Raw genomic sequence first — 17916 nt, 5'->3', positions numbered from 1 at the left:
CCATGGAAGAATGATCTCGATTAGCAAGATTGGCTACGTACGGCGCGTAAGAAAATAAGTTCAGACATCACTCCCCTGCTGTCAGACTACTATTTATCCAGGTTTAAGTCCTGCTTAGCTACCGAGATTTGGTCACAGTCTTTTCCTGTATGTGTGATTTTAAACGTGTTCAGTATAGGTGGCCACATTGAATATGTGTTGCCTAGGATCACGTGTTCAGTTTATAAAAAATCTAAACGCAGGAATTTATCATGTCATACTTTTGATTGTTTAACCTAAACTCTGTTGACCTCAAGCTGTTCTGATTACCGTCTCATCCTTTTCCTATGAGGACCTTTCGAAAGAAAATCTTTATTTGTCATTTATTTACAATACAAAGCTTCACCCTAATTATGAAAAAATAAGAATAGGTTTTACACTTTCGAAACTGAGATTAGGCCCTAAGCAAGGCTGTCTCTGGTGTGGGCCAGTCAGTTTAGAAGACAATGGATATATTATCGGAGCGTGTTTTTGTTTCCATGTTCACCACAAGTACTGTGTGGTCAATGAAGACATGATTCCTTGCAAAAGGTTTTTATTTGGTCTTTGAACACACCTGTTTTATTGCCAGAAAGGGTAAAACCTATTCTTATTTTTTTATCCTTAGAAACTGCCAAAAAAAGTCTTCACCTTCAGTCTTAAGACTGTTTCCAGGACTGTCCTGCATTGGGATATTTGGCAGAATTCTGCCTCTTCAGTTAGATTAGTTTATTTTAAGTACATCTATGTTACAAATGCAATACTCTTGTACGTGTGTTACATACACGTAAGAGCAGGTTTCCCTCGCTTCATGCGGTAGATGCATTCCAAGAAAAGGGCGCACAAAGCGAAACTGCACGAGACCTCTGTCTACCGTGTGGCACACACAGTACACAGTGAACACACAGTACACGCACAGTATACACACAGTACACACACACACAATGTTGTCCCACGTCCGACCGAATAGCGCTCATCTGAGTGAATTCAAACTGCATCGCAAAGCGAATTTTTGGTAGAATAGGTTCGACACATACACGTGAATTCGCACAAACCGAACCCACATGAATCTAGGGAAACGTGTACACATGAGTACAATATATGAGTACTGTGCATGTGACAAATACAGGAGTGTGTGTAGTCGAAAGCGATCCGTGACACGGCAGATGAGATTGCTGTGCCAAGCGGAGTGACGGTTTTAAATTCGCGGGAACAGTCGCGCTAGGCGAGCGATGAGCAGGGGCGACTGATCGGCTGCCACCGCCAGGGGGAGCGCATGGCAGAGGTCGCAACCGGGTACCCGATACTCGTACCCTACCCGATACCCAGCTACCCGTACCCGGCCGGGTATGGGTACGGGTACCCATTTGCGACCCTGGTGCGGCTGGGTACGGGTACGGGTAAGGAATTAAAACCCGTTTGCGACCTCTGGCGCGTGGCCGGAGCGAGTCGTCGAGGGCCCTCGACGTTGCGACGCGCTGTAACAATGTCGACGGCGGGTGACGGGCGCAGAAGGCTGCTCCGGAATCTCCGTCGCCGTTGTGGGGGGGCAAGCGGCCTCCGTCGTGGAGTGGCCGCCCCGTGTGGGTGGACCGGGTGGTGGCCACCAAGGTGAAGGTGCCGCACACGTTCGAGGTGCACTCCTACACGCGCCCCACCGTCTGCCAGTCCTGCAAGCGGCTGCTCAAGGGCCTCTTTCGGCAGGGCGTACAATGCAAAGGTCAGAGAGGGGGCTCTGTGTCTGCTGTGATGTCGCTCTGGATCGTGAGTGTAATTCATTTGCTTGCTCGTTTGTTCGTTCGTTGCTTCTTTTTTTTTTAACAGCTTTTTTTTTTTGGTCTAGAACCACGTTGCAGTCAACAACGACCGATTTAGCTTAACGGGTTCCTCCACTCGAAACATTTTTTGTGATTCTGATGCAAAGATGGTCCTGGATAATTAATTCACTTGTTGATTTGTTTTTAATTCTATGTATAGCCTGGCTCGTTGTTTTATCCTTCCCAACGTTGATTGACATTTGCCAATCATAGATTTCGGTTGATATGTCAGAGTTCACACAAGTCGGTAACTGCACAGTTTTGACGAGGTCGCACGTGTGCGTGGTCGTGTGTGCGCGTTGACCCCATCGCCTGCAGATTGCAAATTCAACTGTCACAAGCGGTGTGCTGACAAAGTGCGCAACGACTGCCTTGGAGATGGGGAAGGGAACGGAGGTGAGGGTTCTTTGTAGCGCCTGGTGGTTGTGGCTGAGTGTGGGGATTGAGCTGTGGCCCACACGTGTGTGTGTGAGTGTGTGTGAGTGTGTGTGAGTGTGTGTGAGTGTGTGTGAGTGTGCGCCGGTTGGAAACATTTAGGCTGGCCTGCCTACGATCCATCCTGGGTTTAACCAGGCTGGATTGTGTGAGGAGCTCACAAGTCCTTGAAAGATCTGGGCAAAGTCCCATCAGTGAGCTCCTCCGGCAGGCAAGGCTGCGTTGGCTGGGTCATGTAGCCCGCATGCCCAGCCACCGCATGCCTAAACAGCTTTTGTTCGGCCGGATCGAGGGGGCTAAACGGGCGCGGCACGGGCTAGAGAAGAGATGGAGTGATGTGGTACAGGAGGACGTGGAGCTGAGTGGACTTGCCGATGACTGGTACCAGCGGTGTCAAGATCGGCCTCAGTGGAGGAGGCTCGTGAAGGACGCTACTGGGCAGTTGGAGGCAATCGCCCTCCAACAACAACGGAGGGCGGAGGAGCGACGCTCACAACAACGAGCGGAGCGCCGGGTGGCTAAAGCACAGCAAGTTGGCACAGTAGGGGGCACAGGTGGTGCATCAGCCAGTCATCTCGGTCATCTCGGTCAGTCGACCCGTGGCACCTGGGTCTGCCCCGTGACCTCCTGCCAGCGGGCGTTCGACACTTCACGTGGCCTCAGGGTGCACATGGCCTGGCACAAGCGTCGTGGTGACGTCACCGCCACTTAGTGGCGAATGGCGGTTGTTGTTGTTGTTGTTGTGTGTGCAAGGGAGAGCAGCAGTGTGGTCGTCATCGCACTACGCTCAGAATCCAGCGCTCTTGAGTTTGTTTTCGAGAAATGGTTAAAATCCGTGACAAGTGCTATCTAAACTGGTCGTGGGCCTCTCTTTGTGTCAACTTTGCCTTACAAATGAGTACCTGGTGCGGTGTGCAAATGCCAACACTTTGGAGACAAAGAGAACCCGATGGTGGTTCTGGCCACATTTGCCCCCCTCTCTTGTGCCGCGCAAGTCTTCGCGGACGCTCGCCAGTGGCACGTGCCCCACCGGTCTGTGTAGGCCATATAGGGATGGGGGGAAATCTTTGTGTTGGCGCGTGTGCAGAGCCGTCGAGTCCGGACGTGGTGATGGAGGAGAGCGGCGACGACGACGGTAGTACAGGCGACGCCTCGGGCTCCTACCCCGAGGAGGACATGGACGACTCCTCGCTCTCGTCCGTGCCCGCTGCGCGCTTCCTGATCTCGGACGCCCACATGGCCGACATGGACGCAGACGGCGACGAAGACCTCATGAAACCCATTGCGTGAGCCGCCCGCTCGCTCACCCGCTCGCTCGCCCACCTACCCGTCCCACCTCAGTTTTGCAACAATTCACAGAAGCTACACTGTTTGTTGAAGACGCAAATCCAGCAAACGCAACGTGAATTATTCACGCTCCATACCAGGGACCTGTATATGTTGATGACATTATCGCTACATCTCTTCACCTGTCGCGCCCCCCTTACAGGCTGACCATCAGCAACAACATCCCGCTGATGCGCGTCTCTCAGAAATTCAAGCAAACGTCGTGGAAGAATAGCGTGGTGCTCCAGGAAGGATTGATGGTTCACTTCACCGACAAGGACAACATGGTGAGGCAGACCGGCGCTTGCCCTGTGGCGCGTGACCCGCGGCCGTCCTGCCCCACCAGCCCCGTCCCTTCGACCGTGCTTGCGTTGTTCGGTCTGAGCAGTGTTCATTTATTATAAGAGTTAAATCTGCCCCGAGAATTTGAGATCCTGCCTCAAATACCAGCCGAAACAAGCTGACAAATACAATGGAAAATTTGAAACTCCAATGCGTACTTGAGTTATATAGCTCATGGGCACACGATGTTTTAATTACCCCCCAGAGGAGGCGTGGGCTAAACGGTTGACTGCTTTAGAAGTTAAATTGATGGGTTGAATATGAGAGAATCACATTTTTTAGATGTGTACCTTGGCTGTAAATCAGATTGCGTGTAGTTGCTAGGTGGATTTATTGCATTTCAGGACTGTGAGAGGTGGTGGCAGCTTAGGGTGGCCTACAACCAGAAGTGGATTGGTCATGGCTGATGATGAGTGCTGGGTGCGGCGCATGAACATCAGCACTGGGGAGATGAAGGCAGACAAATGTTGTGCTGGCCACACGACTCCACATGGGCTGTACCAGATTGAACAGGTGCTTGCTATCAGCTCTTGTTGCCAACAGACTGTATGGATGTATGTGGGATCTTTGTGTTTCTGTGTGAATTGTCTGATATTGGTTCGGAGCGTGAATCGATCTCGAGTCGCCGGGTTTGTCGAGCAGTATGCTAACCACTACACTACCGCTCAAACCGGTCCTGGGCCTCCCCGTAGGGCGACTCCGCCTTAAATGAGTACCTGTTGCGGTGTTTAAACATCAGCATTGGGTAGGCAGACAGCCAGGCATGATGTTTGCCAACCACCCCCTCGTGTGCCGTGCCCGCCTTCACAGGTGCTCGCTAACAGCGCTTTCCCCAACAGTCTTTTACGGCCAATACGGGGAGGATCTTTGTCTTTGTGTAAATTGTCTTGCTTTTTTTGTTATTAATCTCCACAGAGGAAGAGGCACTTCTGGCGGCTGGACTGCAAGTGCATCACGCTCTTCCAGTCGGAATCTGGCAGCAAGTACTACAAGGTAGAGAGAGGGCAGCACATGGAAGGATGTTAACTCCCTTGCTCGGTATGCAGGGGGTCGTGGGTTCGATCCCGACCCTGACGACGCCTGTATATTTTTTTATATTTTTTTATTGTTTTATATTTATATTATTGTATTATTTCCCTTCTACGTGACTTTACCGAAAGAACCAATAATATGAATCCCTGCAGTCACGAAAGCTTTACATCAAAATGTATATTTGGAGTTTGCATGTTCTTCCCTGTGGTCGTGTGGATTTTTCTGCAGGTACTCCGGTTTTTCCCTCCACATTTAGAAACATGCATTTAGAGTATTTGGATGCGATTAAATTCCCACGTGATAAACCACTTCGTTGAGCTATCATTTGTGGCCAGTTCGCTTTTGAAAAAGAGCCTTACCTTGTAAAATAAAAAGTTAGAAGTTAGTTCGATGTACTGTGGAATAGGGATCAATAGTCCACGTGCCCTAAATGCTTCACTTATTGATACGTGAGATCACAAAACTTGAATTGTACCAATAATCTTTAAATCTTCATGAATTTAATTATGCAATAATAAGTACGTTGTCACTTAGTGCACTTTTATATGTCTGCATATACAAACAGGTATCGGTAAATATTTGCCACCTCTAGTGGAACTGAATTCTGCTCTGGCTCTTGGACTACATATGAACAATAATGTGGTTTTGGAACGACAATAGTACAATGACTAAAGCATATTTTTCTTTTTTGTGAGTACAAAAAGGAATTCTGTTTATACAAGCTATTTCATAAATAAGAAATCTTCTAAAACTACAGATAAAATGACGTGCAACATATCATACTCTGTAAGTATTATTTACGATGATTTTTAAATGTTTTTCCCGTGAGGTTGACTAATTTGTAGAACTGCCCATCTTGGCTCCAAATCGCGCTGACACGGCGATCGCCTATCCCCCACCGGTTAAATAAAATTATTTACTTCCCCTCCCCAACGCCCTTCCTCTTCCCCCGCAGAAAATCCCACTCTCCGAGGTGCTGCAGATAGAAGTGGCCCAGAGCTACGCGCTGCCCGGAGCGCACAACACGCCGCACTGCTTCGAGCTGCACACGGAGAGCACAGTCTACTACGTCGGCGAGAAGGACGCGCTCCCGGCCCCCGCCGCTAACGCCGCCGCCAACGCCGCTGCCAACGCCGCAGCCGCCAATGCCGCGCAGCAGGGACCGGAGCAAGGGCAGAGCCGGGTGCAGTGGCAGGGGCTCGGCCAGAGCTCCTCCGGGCAGCCGCAGGCGGGGACGGGAGTCGGAGCGGAGGTGGCGCTCGCGTGGGAGATGGCGATCCGCCAGGCCCTCATGCCCGTGACGTCGCAGGCCGGGGTGGCCGGCGCCGCTGGGCACAACCAGCGCAGCGAGAAGAAGAGTGAGCGGCGGGGCGGGGTGGGGGTGGGGGAGGTAGGGGGGGAGGAGATGAAGGCTGCGTAGTGACGGAACAATACTCGTTAGGGCTACTGCTTAGGTTTTTTAAGTTGTGCTGCAGACTTGTTTTCGGGAGGGTCTGGCAAGAGCATGTTTTGCCAGTTGCTTCTTAAGAAGCGTTTCGTGTGTAGGTGGAAATAGGAGCACAGGGAAAAGAAAAAAACCCACCATGCATTCGAGCCAATAACGTTTAAAGGTCTGCATAGACAGGTTTATGAACCCACCTAAATCAGAATATTCTTACCGAGCTGTAAAGCTCTTTTTCACAGATGTCCATTAGGGGCACGGGGTAAGAGCGTTACGACAATAAACAGAACAAAAACATGGCAGAGTCCAAGAAAGGTAAACAAATTGCCCAAACTCGTGAGAACAATCTCGTGGCCATATTGCAACTCCGTGGACTGGTGAGAGACCTCCTAACTCCACGTCCTGATCCACAGCCCTTGCCTCCCAAAATGTTTGACTTACAGGCACGCTCTGTTTCTCTACCAACTTAGCAACATAGCATGTGGGTTCGACCCCAGCCCTGACGCCCGCTGTATATTTGGAGTTTGCGTGTGTCTCTCTCCCCGTGGTCACGTGGATTTTTCTCCGTGTCCCCTGGTTTTCCCCTCCACATTTAGAAACGTGCGCTTAAGAGTATTTGGCCACTGTAAATTTGCACGTGATAAGCCACTTCGTTGAGCTGTCTTTTGTGACCAGGTCTCTCAAAAAGAGCTATTATAGCTCATTGAGTTGTACCCTGTAAAATAAAAATGTTTGAATAGTTTCAGAAGTACGTTCAAGCCTGACAGGCCTGACTGTGCAATACAGAGACACGTGATTTTATTTACGTGTCTGACAACGTGTGAAGTAATGGCAATTTTTGTGTGTTTTTGACGCAACAGAGGAAGTTTGCGTCAGCTTCTCCATGTCAAACTGTCAGATACAGGAGAACGTGGTGAGTGACGGTGCCACGCTAACTATCGCGTCGGAGTCGGCACGTCTATGTGCATCATGGCGGGGGGGGGGGGGGCAACCTCGATACTTACATAAGTCCACTTTAAAATATGAATCCGCAGCAGTCAATTTGAGCCACTGGCCTTAAAAAAAAAAATATCTACACGTCAAAAATGATAATTTATTCATGTCAAAAATAATAAGTAGAATACTCACCGTGCAAACGATGAACGAATAGTAGTTGGCGCTCTGAACTGGATGACCTCCGTTTGTTTCCCAACCATGACTGACGTGACGTCAGTCATCAGACCCAGTCCTGGCCTCGCCTAGGTCGACTCAACCACAAATTGAGTGCCTTTTGTGTTGTGTAAACATTAGCACTGCAGTGCCAAACACGGCTGGGTTTGATGTTTGGCCACACCTGCTCGTGCATTGCCAGCATCCTTTTAGTTTGCATGTATCTATGTTCAACTTCTTTAACACTGTACGTAGCCAACCGTGCTAATCGGAGCTGCTCGCTAAAAGCACTTGCCGCGAGATGCTGCTAAAGGCTCTGGGGGGGAGGGGGGTGGGGGGTGTTGGGATCTTTGTCTCTGTTGTTATCTATCCGCGTGCCTGTGTCTAACTCTGCTTTGTTGGTGTGCAGGACATTGGCAGCATCTATCAGATTTTCCCAGACGAGGTGCTGGGATCGGGCCAATTTGGCATCGTGTACGGGGGTAAGGCCTCTGCTTTTAGCCCCAAAACACCTCCCCTTTTCTCCACACCGCAGCAGTCAGCTACTGCCTTGTTCGGTTTCGCTTTTTGTTCGATTTAAAGCGGGCGTTGTTGATTTTTAGCGTTGGGGGTGCGCTGCTTCGAGCGGTCTTGAAAAAGAGCACGTTCTTGTCACTTGCTGTGACGGTCACTTTCATTATCGCCGCGGACAGCCAAGTAACCTCCTCTGTGCGTTCACTTTAGATTAATTACATTTGACCTCCTTTCATTCTTCACTCTTTACATCTCTACTCACCATCATGTTTATATTTTATCTGCTTCATGTTTTACCTTCCGGGTCAGTCAACATCCCCCCCCTTCCCCCAACTCTGCGAGTCATCCCAATGTCCATTGTAATTATTGTCATGATCAAACATCCATAATAAAAGTGCCCTTTATTTACAATAAACAATGCAATTATTTATAATAAATAATGTACTTATTTATAATAAATAAGAATTCCCTTTTCTACTCAAAAGAGTCTCAAGATCATTTTTTTTGTTCACAACGGTCCTCCACTGAACGTCGGCCCAATTCCATTTTTGGCAACGTGTGTTTGGCTTGCGCGAGGAAACCGGGGTGTCCAGATCGCGCCCCCACCGCATTCCGTACAGACAGAGCTATGAATCTATTGCTCTGCTACAGCAGCTGGTCTTCCCAGGCAGCCTGCTGTCACCCAAGTAACTAACTAACAGGCCTGAAGCCAAGAGGTCCGACAAGATCGGGCATGTTTCAGGGCGATCTCGTCTTGGTCCATCCATGTCACCGTGACCACAACACAAGTCGCGCGTGTTACATCTCATCTGCACACCTTGAGTGTCATCTGCTCGCGCAGTCGCGAGCTCCGAATTCTGGGTGTATGTATGTTGAACTTCTTTTCGCACCGTATGTAGCCAACCGTGCTAATTGGATGTGCGGGGAAAGGACAACTAAATCGGGGGTGGGAGGTTCACCGTTGCGCCCTGCGACGGTGAACCCGCCGCGTGTGTCGTTCGGCCCGCCGACTGATTTGTTGCCTCGCATCCGCCAGGTAAACACCGCAAGACGGGCCGCGACGTCGCAATCAAGATCATCGACAAGCTTCGCTTCCCGACGAAGGAGGAGAGCCAGCTGAGGAACGAGGTGGCCATCCTGCAGGTGAGGGACGAGGTGGAAAGGTGGTAAATTAATTCTAGATTTGAAGCTTTCGTGACTGCAAGGATTCATACTCTTAGGCTTTTTCGGTAAAGTCACGTAGGTAAAAAATAAAAATAAAATTCATAGAAGTAATAATAGAATTAGAATAATAAATCACGACGTTTCGGAGGCAACACAAGCTTCCGTCTTCAGGTGGAACCGTCACAGCACAATTGCTGTATCAGCTCTCTTTACTTGATAAAGAGAGGGTACTTCAAAATCAACTGAACTGAAACCGAACTGAACTTGATTTGAATAACATATATATATATCAACGTCGCGTGTTTTGTTCCGACCGCAACAGAGGCTGCACCACCCGGGCGTGGTGTACCTGCAGAGCATGTTTGAGACGCTGGAGCGCGTCTTCGTGGTCATGGAGAAGCTGCACGGGGACATGCTCGAGATGATCCTGTCGAGCGAGCACGGACGTCTGCCCGAGCGCAACACCAAGTTCCTCGTGTCGCAGGTGTGCCTCGCCGTTGCGCTCGCGTGCAGCTGTCACTCCCGCACAAGACGAGGCAAAGATCCCCCCCCCCCCCCCCCGTATAGCCTTGACAGACTTTTGTGGCAAGTGCTGTTTTTTGTTGTTGTTGCTGCAAAGTGCCAGGCCCCCCCCCCCCCCCCTTTATGGTCGAACAACTCGCAAGTCTAAGAGTCAACGGTTGTGTAGAACCATCCCCACGCAACCCAGCCGTATATCGGGGGTGGGGAGAAAGAAGGAGAAGGGGGGGGGGCGCGGGCGCTGTGCCCCAACTAGAGGGGGCAAATGCTGTTAGCGAGTAGCACCTGTGAAAGCCGGCACGGCACACGAAGGGGTGTGTGTGGCCAGCACCACGGCCCCGCCACCTTTGTCTCTGCAGTGACGATGTTTACACATCGCACCAGGTACTCATTGGAGGCTGAGTCGACCTCGGGGAAGCCCAGGACAGGTTTAGATAACCGTCACTGGTGTTGATTGTGAGCGGGAATCGAGCTCGGGTCTCCGAGTTCGTAGCGTAGTGCGTTATCCGCTGCGCCACCGCTCCCCACACACAAATGTGCAGGCACGTGCGAAAAGCAGTTGCTTCATCTGTGTTTTCCTCATGCAGTCTCAGCCTCGTCCAATCCACTGCCCTATTTACCCAACCTGGAAATTATTCTCTTTAATCTATAGTGCTGAAGAGTATCATAATGGAATAGAATAATTTTATAATCTATAAAATCTCATGGAGCGAATAAATTAGGTTCACCGATACAAAAGTTGATTGTACAGTGTTCCAATGAAGCTACCATGGATGTGCTTAAAACTCTATACGTGGGTTATCGAGTTTTTCCTGACCCCCACCCCTCGATGTTTTTTTACTGCCGGATCGATGAGATGTCGACCGTTTATTTGTTCATTCTGTGCAAAAGATCCTCATTGCGCTGAAGCACCTGCACTCCAAGCACATCGTCCACTGCGACCTGAAGCCAGAGAACGTGCTGCTGGCTTCCCCTGAACCCTTCCCGCAGGTGAGCCATCTCTTCACGCACCCCACCGCCCTCTCACAGCGGTGCACATCGGAACTGGGCGTCATTTGAGCTGGGTGTTGTCGTACACACGTGTCATCTTCTTCCTGCTGCTCCTGCTGCTTCTCCTCCTCTTCCTCCTGCTCCTCCTCCTCCCCCCTGCTCCTCTTTCCGCGCCGGCAGGTGAAGCTCTGCGACTTCGGCTTCGCACGCATCATCGGCGAGAAGTCGTTCCGCCGCTCCGTGGTGGGCACGCCGGCCTACCTGGCTCCCGAGGTCCTGCGCAGCAAGCAGGGCTACAACCGCTCGCTCGACATGTGGTCGGTGGGCGTCATCGTCTACGTGAGCCTCAGCGGCACCTTCCCCTTCAACGAGGACGAGGACATCAACGAGCAGATCCAGAACGCCGCCTTCATGTACCCGGCCAACCCCTGGCGAGAGACGTCCGTTGACGGTACTTGGACGCCGCCGTGCTGTGCCGCTCGTTACGCGGGAGGCCGTGGGTTCTCTCGCCGTGGTCGAGCGGATTTTTCTCCGGGTCCTTAGGTTTTTTCCTCCACATTTAGAATCAACATCACACGTTTAGGTTATTTGGCAGCTGTACATTTCCACGTGGTAAGCCACTTGGTTGAGGTATCATTTGTACCCGGATCGCTTCTGAAAAAGAGCTGTATAGCTCAGTGGGCCTTACTTGGTAAAATAAAAAGTTTACTTTTAGTTCAGTATGCACACGCACCCACCCAAGCACGCACGCAACGATAGCAACAATCGCCGTCCGCCACTTCTTTGCGTATTCCCAGTATGGGCCACACGAAGTGGCCCAGTCTAGTCTGTATGCATGCATGTTGAACTTCTTTCACACCATACGTAGCCACAGGGTGGCCACGGCGATTCCACGACATCTTACACAGGCGGTGACGCGTGTTCACGCCGCCTGCGTTGATGCGGCGGCCAAGTCCACCGCGCGAGTCGGTGCAGTTTTGACGGGTAGGCTTTAGAAACATAATCAAAATGAAAGTGTACCGCCTCCGGGAGAAACTCATCGCATTGTTTGTTGGCTTCCCCTTTCCCGTTGCAGCCATCGACCTCATCAACAACCTGCTGCAGGTGAAGATGCGCAAGCGCTACAGCGTCGACAAGTCGCTCAGCCATCCTTGGCTTCAGGTATGCAGGACGGGGCCTCCGTTCATTCGCCAGCTGGCTGCACGCTCCGTAATCCATGCCAGCGAACAAACAGAGACAAAGATCCCCCCCCCCCCCCCCCATATAGCCTTAACAGATTGTTGGGACAAGTGCTGTTAACGAGCACCTATGAAGGCCGGCACGGCATACGAAGGGGTGGGTGGCCAGCACCACGCCCGGCCGCCTTTGTCTCCCCAGTGACGATGTTTACACACAACACCAAGTACTCATTTGAGGCTGAGTTGACCTAGGGGAGGCCCAGGACCGATTCAGATAATCGTCACTGGTGTTAGTCATGAGCGGGAATTGAACTCGTGTCTCTGCCGGGTTCATAGTGCAGTTGTCTAACCACTACACTACACACGCACGTGCGTGACTTCTGACAATTACGTACCATGTGATATCCAGGTGCCATGGGTTACGTCAACTTGTTTGAGGACACCCCTGATCTGGATGTTGAGGTGTGTGCTCCGTGTTAATTGGCACCCACCCTGGCACTTGACAGGATCTACCTCCCCTCGCCTCCATTAGCCAGTTCTGCAGTACACTCCTTGGAGATGTTCCATCTGGCTTACAAGGCATGAACACAGCCAGCCCCTTCGTGGTAGCCTGACGTGCTCGAATAATAATGGTACTGAAACCAAATGTCCTTGTCTCTCTTGTCCCTCTGTCTAAACTAGAACTAAACAGTTTTTTTTTTATTTTACCAGGTAAGGCCCACTGAGCTACATAGCTCTTTTTTAGAAGTGACCTGGCCACAAATGATAGCTCAACCAAGTGGCTTATCAAGTGGAAATTTATAGCAGCCAAATGGTCTAAACGCGTCTTTCTAAATGCGGAGGGGAAAACCCGAGGACATGAAGAATCCACGGGGAGAGAGACATTCAAACTCCAAATACACAGGCGTCATGGTCGGGATCGAACCCACGACCTCTTGCGTACCAGGCGAGGTAGTTAACATCTTGCCACTGTGGCGCCCCCCCTCCTCCTCCTCCGACCCCTCAGGATTTCCAAACGTGGCTGGACCTGCGCGAGCTCGAGACAAAGTACGGCGAGCGCTACCTGACGCACGGGAGTGACGACGCGCGCTGGGAGCAGTACGCGCGCGAGCGCCAGCTCGCCTATCCGCAGCACCTCATCCCGGGGCCCAGCCAGGCCGACTCTGACCTCGACGACCCCGACCTCGCGGGCCTCAGCAGCAGGGTCACTGTGCTGTGAGGCGCCCTTCTCAATGTCGGCCTGCCGATCGTCTCCCGCGGACACGGGTGGGCGGGCAAGCTGTGATCGCCCGACGGATGGGACGATAGGCTGGGACGGACAGGAGACCGATCAATCGCCAGGTAGCGGATCGGGGGAGGTCTTTTGCGGGTCGCGGACGACCTGTAAGGGCCTGGCTGCCTGCCGTCGAAAGGCAAGGAACCTTCGGCAGAAAACGAAGGATGGTTGAAGACCTCGTGTGTGTGCGGTCCAGTGCTTCGGAGGGGGAGTTGGTTGGTGTTGTGTCCTGCAGAATTGTCATGGACAGTAGACTTGTGGGACTTCCGTTCCTGCTGGGCTGGGTAGGTGGTCAAGAAGATAACAGTACCCATCTGTGTGGACCTTGGAGTGCCATCCCTTTGTCGAATGCAATGGTGGTTTTTCTTCTCCGGGTACTCCATTTTTCCTATCCCGCAATACCAAAACACTCCTTAAAAACCAAAAAAAGGAATGAGCCATACATCCTCTATGCTAGTGCCTCCTGATAATGCAGAGGCTTGAAACTCGGTGACGCTTCCGTGGATGAGCAAGTGACAATGCGAAATTAAAATTGGGAGTGAGAACGCTCCTCTCTGCTGCAAGAGGTGGGGGGGGAGGGGGCCGAGGTCACGGTGCGTGCGCACAGTCAGTCCGCGGAGCACACGCGCACTTAATCTGTGCCATTAGGGTAGCAGATCCATGCGGGTCGGAAGCGGAGTCTGCAATGTTTTCGTCTTGTCATTCAAATGTCTCTTTGCTGTGGTTGCGTTGGCGGAGTTTTGCAGCACCGTCTTTTTAAAAGTGCCCCCTGCGTGATTTGGGGCAACGGCAGATGGGTTTTTTGGGTGCGATGGAAAGATGAGAGGAGTCCGCGTGACCCCCTTTTATTAAGTCGTTCTTTCATTCGGACTACCCGTTGCATCCGACCGATGTGCAGGGGAGAGACCGCAAAATCGTTGGGGAAAGCCACAGCAACTAAAGAGTGAGAAGGGACCGAAGCTTGAACGGCAGCGTTCGGCGGACACCCAGCGAGTGTGCAGAGAAAGCGGTGCCAAATAATGAAACAAAACTCTGCTACTGTGAAGTCACGACACACTCTGGACCAGGGTTCGCGCAAGCCCTGCGGGCTCCGGTAAGCCGCATTGCGGCTCTCTTTTAAGGGACCCGCTTCGTTGCTGAGCCCTGCCCTCGGCCAAGTTCTTGGTGAGGCTGACGACGACTCTCGTGGCTGGGCATAGCACCGGGCTTGGCACAATGATCGCGCAGAGCGAGCTTCTGCCATCGTCCGTCTTTGCCGTTGAGAGTCGTGACGGAGCGGTGAAGGGCTCTGTGAAGCACACGTATTCTCACGCTATTTGTCGATGCAATGTATCTGTTACAGGTTTCACGGCATGTTTTTAAAGATATATTTTCCAATTTGTAAAAAAAGAAATACTCAACATCTTCTGATATGTAGTTCTTAACTCATGCACTTGAACTTTTCCCCGATTTCTTTGTTGTTTAACTGTAAAAGTTTAGCTGTGCGGCGGCGTGTGTAGTGGGAGACTGCGGCTGTTCTGTTGCGAAAGCAATTAACTGTAAATGAATTAATTTAAGATGCACTCTTTATTTCCACTTAAACTAACGGCTTAATGAGCACAAATCTTTGATCTTAACACAATGCGCGCCAATATAAAATACTCCTTAATTACTTTCTTTACTTTAAACTATTTGATAGCTTAACAAACTCTGCATTTGGCTACTGTTTTGCCAAGCTGCGTCTTGTACAAAATAAAAAAAGGGACTTTGGGACAAGTGGCAACACGTGCATTTTAATTTTTTAGAAAAATACTTTTTACATTCCACCGTGCGATGCGGCCTTTTTAGTAGCGTGAAGCCGGTGTGAAACAGCGCCGGTTAAACACCTGCCCCCCCGTACCCCCCCCCCCTGTGAGCGATGTGGGCTCTCGGTGAATTTTTTGTGCCGGTAACTAATTGCTTGCGATCGATCCCCGTGTTAAGTTTGTTCCCAAAATTGACGGTGACGACGATGATGACGACGGTGTTCGTCATCGACGGGCGATCACGACGATGGCGGCGGCTACGACTCCCCCTCGCCAAAGCGCGGACGGACGGTGACGACATCGGCAAAGTCTCGACGAGGACTTGGGCCGAGATACTTTAGTGACGATCTCAAGAGCCTGCAGTGCGTTGACCAAACCTGGTACAGTGGTACCTCGGAGATCGAACTTAATTCGTTCCAAAACCGTGTTCGAACACCGACTTGTTCGAACACCGAATCAATTTTCCCCATAAGAATGAACGGAAATAGCTTTAATTGGTTCCCCACCCAAGGATGCTCCTATTATGGGCCATTTTTACACAAAGTTTACAATATTAAAATACAGTACAGTACATAAAAGCATACAAAAAACAAGAAACACAGTTATAATGAATAGAATAAATGAACATTGAACTTCACTTTACCTGTAGTAAGGAGAGTGGATGGCTTGAGTGGTAGGTGGTGAGGAGGGGAGGAGGAGGAGGTGTCAGTGTTGCTTGGAAGGGGAGTCCCCCTCCATAAAAACGTTGGGTAACTGCCCTTCTGGGGTTCGTTAACGGAACGATGTTTTGCGGGTCTGCACTGAGCGAGAGCGACGCGTAAACTGGGTCATTCGTCTTTGTCTCGGTCGACCCTGGCTACGCCTCTCGGCCCAAACAGGTTCTTTCCAGTTGTTCGACCTCCGAATTTGTGTTCGATGTCCGGGGACAAAAAATGGTCGAAAATTTTGTTCGATCACCGAATTGTTTGAGTTCTGGGGCGTTCGATCTCCGAGGTTCTACCGTAATTGGCTATAAATAGGAAAAGATGTTATCAAGTTAATTCTTCAGTGTGCGACTGTGGTCATCCAGGACAGACCGTTTAATGACGCAATGCCTTGATCCACAAACAGGAAGGAGACATCGCAGCGATACACTACTCCGCTGCTCCTGATGCGGTTATCTGGCTCCACCGCCCGAATGTGAAATTCTCGTCGTTGCTCTGCATCTACATCAGCTGTATGAAAGAGGAAGAAGAGACTGCAAATGCATTGACCAAAGCTGGTAATCGGTTATATATATTTATAGTAAAAGATGTATCAAGTTCGCCGATTGGCTGATCCGATAATTTTGAGGAGGGTGGGTGGGGGGGGGTGAAAATTGCACGCCCCTCACAGCAACGTTTAATAACTAAGACCGTGTGGCTGCTTGGCTTGCTCTAGTGGACCTGACTAAGAGAATGACTCGGATGAAATCCGCAAACTTTTAAGTTTCCACCTGAAATTCCACAGGGCGTCACCGACTCGTCCATCGCTAAAACACAAATTGTCGACCCAAGTTGGCGATGGATCGATCCTCACCTCTGAAAATTCGCGACGGTTCACCAAAGAAGCCAAACTTGTTGAGGGGGGTTCGGGGGGGGAATGTGCCGCTCACAAAAAAACCCAGCACCGCACCCGGCGTGAGATCGTTATTGATCTATAGCTATGAACCAAAAAAAAAGTTTTCCTTAATATGGAAAACGGAGGGATATTTTTATGTTTTGCTTTACATTTTCAAAAGATATGCTTAGTGTTACAAGAAACATAATTTTTAACCAGTTTTATAGAGACGTGCCAAATACTTGTTTCGGTTCAATGTGCGAACAAAAGTTGGTCGGCCTTAGCCACAACTAAATGACCTTTTAAGAAAACATGGGGGTGCGGGTGGTTAACGCGTTCCTCGTGGTTGCTGTTCGGTAAAAATGCGAACAATGCTCTCGGAATCCACTTGGGGGCAATGAAGCTTCACGGATTTGCTGCTCTCTCCCTGGCGGCGCGTTTGTCGGGCTGCACAGCGCGTGTTGTTCGGCATGAAGTGCCACGTGCTGGAAGCGGAACGTCGTACACCGTGCCGAACATCATTGCTGTATAACCCGCGAACAGATTCGGAGGGCTATTCAACAAAGATAAAATATCTCCCCCCCCCCACCCCCGTATAGGCTTAATCGAGACTTGTGAAGGCCGGCACGATGCACGAGGGGGTGGGAAGCCAAAACCACGCCCGACCGCCTTTGTCTCCCTAGTGGCGATGTTTTACACACCGCACCAGGTACTCATTTGAGGCTGAGTCGACCTAACGGGGGCCCAGGACCGGTTCAAATAATCAGGTGTTGGGCTTGAGCCGGAATCGAACTCGGGACGCCGTGTTCGTAAGCGCTAAGTCGCCTTGCAGCGCAACCACTTAACCGCAATGGTATTTGTGGATTGCGTCTTAACATTTTTTTACTTTTACAAACGTTGCAGGGACCAAAAGTGTCCAAAGCACCGCGTTTTCACTGCCCGGCATGGCCGGCTCTTGTTGTTAATTTGTCGCGCGGCGCTGTGGAGGCGAGGCTTTTGGTTTCACCGCGTAGAGATTTGTGAAACTGTCAAACTTGCCAAACGTGAGATTGACAGGAGATGGAAGTACAGCAAGTGGGATTTGTGACACCCTCTCTGTGTACTCGTTTAGGCTTTGTTTAAAAAAAGATAAGTGAATGATAAATCGTGTCGTGCACATTGCACGCGTCTGATGATTGGTAAACATGAATGGCCGCGTTATGGTTGGTCGGCTGGACTGGAATTTGAGAAGCCATGAGATAATGGAATTGTTTACGCTCTTAATCAAACCACAACTATGACATTATAAACCCTGATATTTTTCGGTGAAATGAGAAGCAATATTAAAAATGTTTGTTTGTTACACACCCCGACT

At 50.5% G+C, this 17916-nt stretch overlaps 1 protein-coding gene across 1 annotated transcript in view; it reads left to right on the top strand.

Moving 5' to 3' along the window:
* LOC144943945 (serine/threonine-protein kinase D3-like) overlaps positions 1–16333 on the top strand; it is a 40646-nt gene extending 24313 nt beyond the window's left edge. Inside the window, exons 5-18 of the mRNA XM_078871847.1 lie at positions 1531–1738; positions 2154–2231; positions 3358–3556; positions 3760–3883; positions 4854–4931; positions 5926–6328; positions 7272–7324; positions 7970–8042; positions 9110–9216; positions 9560–9721; positions 10648–10746; positions 10927–11197; positions 11822–11907; positions 12931–16333. Coding sequence (XP_078727973.1) covers positions 1531–1738; positions 2154–2231; positions 3358–3556; positions 3760–3883; positions 4854–4931; positions 5926–6328; positions 7272–7324; positions 7970–8042; positions 9110–9216; positions 9560–9721; positions 10648–10746; positions 10927–11197; positions 11822–11907; positions 12931–13143 — 2154 coding nt within the window. The 3' untranslated portion in view covers positions 13144–16333. The remainder of the gene's footprint in view (positions 1–1530; positions 1739–2153; positions 2232–3357; positions 3557–3759; positions 3884–4853; positions 4932–5925; positions 6329–7271; positions 7325–7969; positions 8043–9109; positions 9217–9559; positions 9722–10647; positions 10747–10926; positions 11198–11821; positions 11908–12930) is intronic.
* The last annotated feature ends 1583 nt before the right edge of the window (positions 16334–17916 follow it).

The sequence above is a fragment of the Lampetra fluviatilis genome, chromosome 33 (genome assembly GCF_964198595.1).
Source record: "Lampetra fluviatilis chromosome 33, kcLamFluv1.1, whole genome shotgun sequence".
In the NCBI taxonomy this organism is placed as follows: domain Eukaryota; kingdom Metazoa; phylum Chordata; class Hyperoartia; order Petromyzontiformes; family Petromyzontidae; genus Lampetra; species Lampetra fluviatilis.
This window is presented reverse-complemented; position numbering and strand designations above follow the sequence as displayed.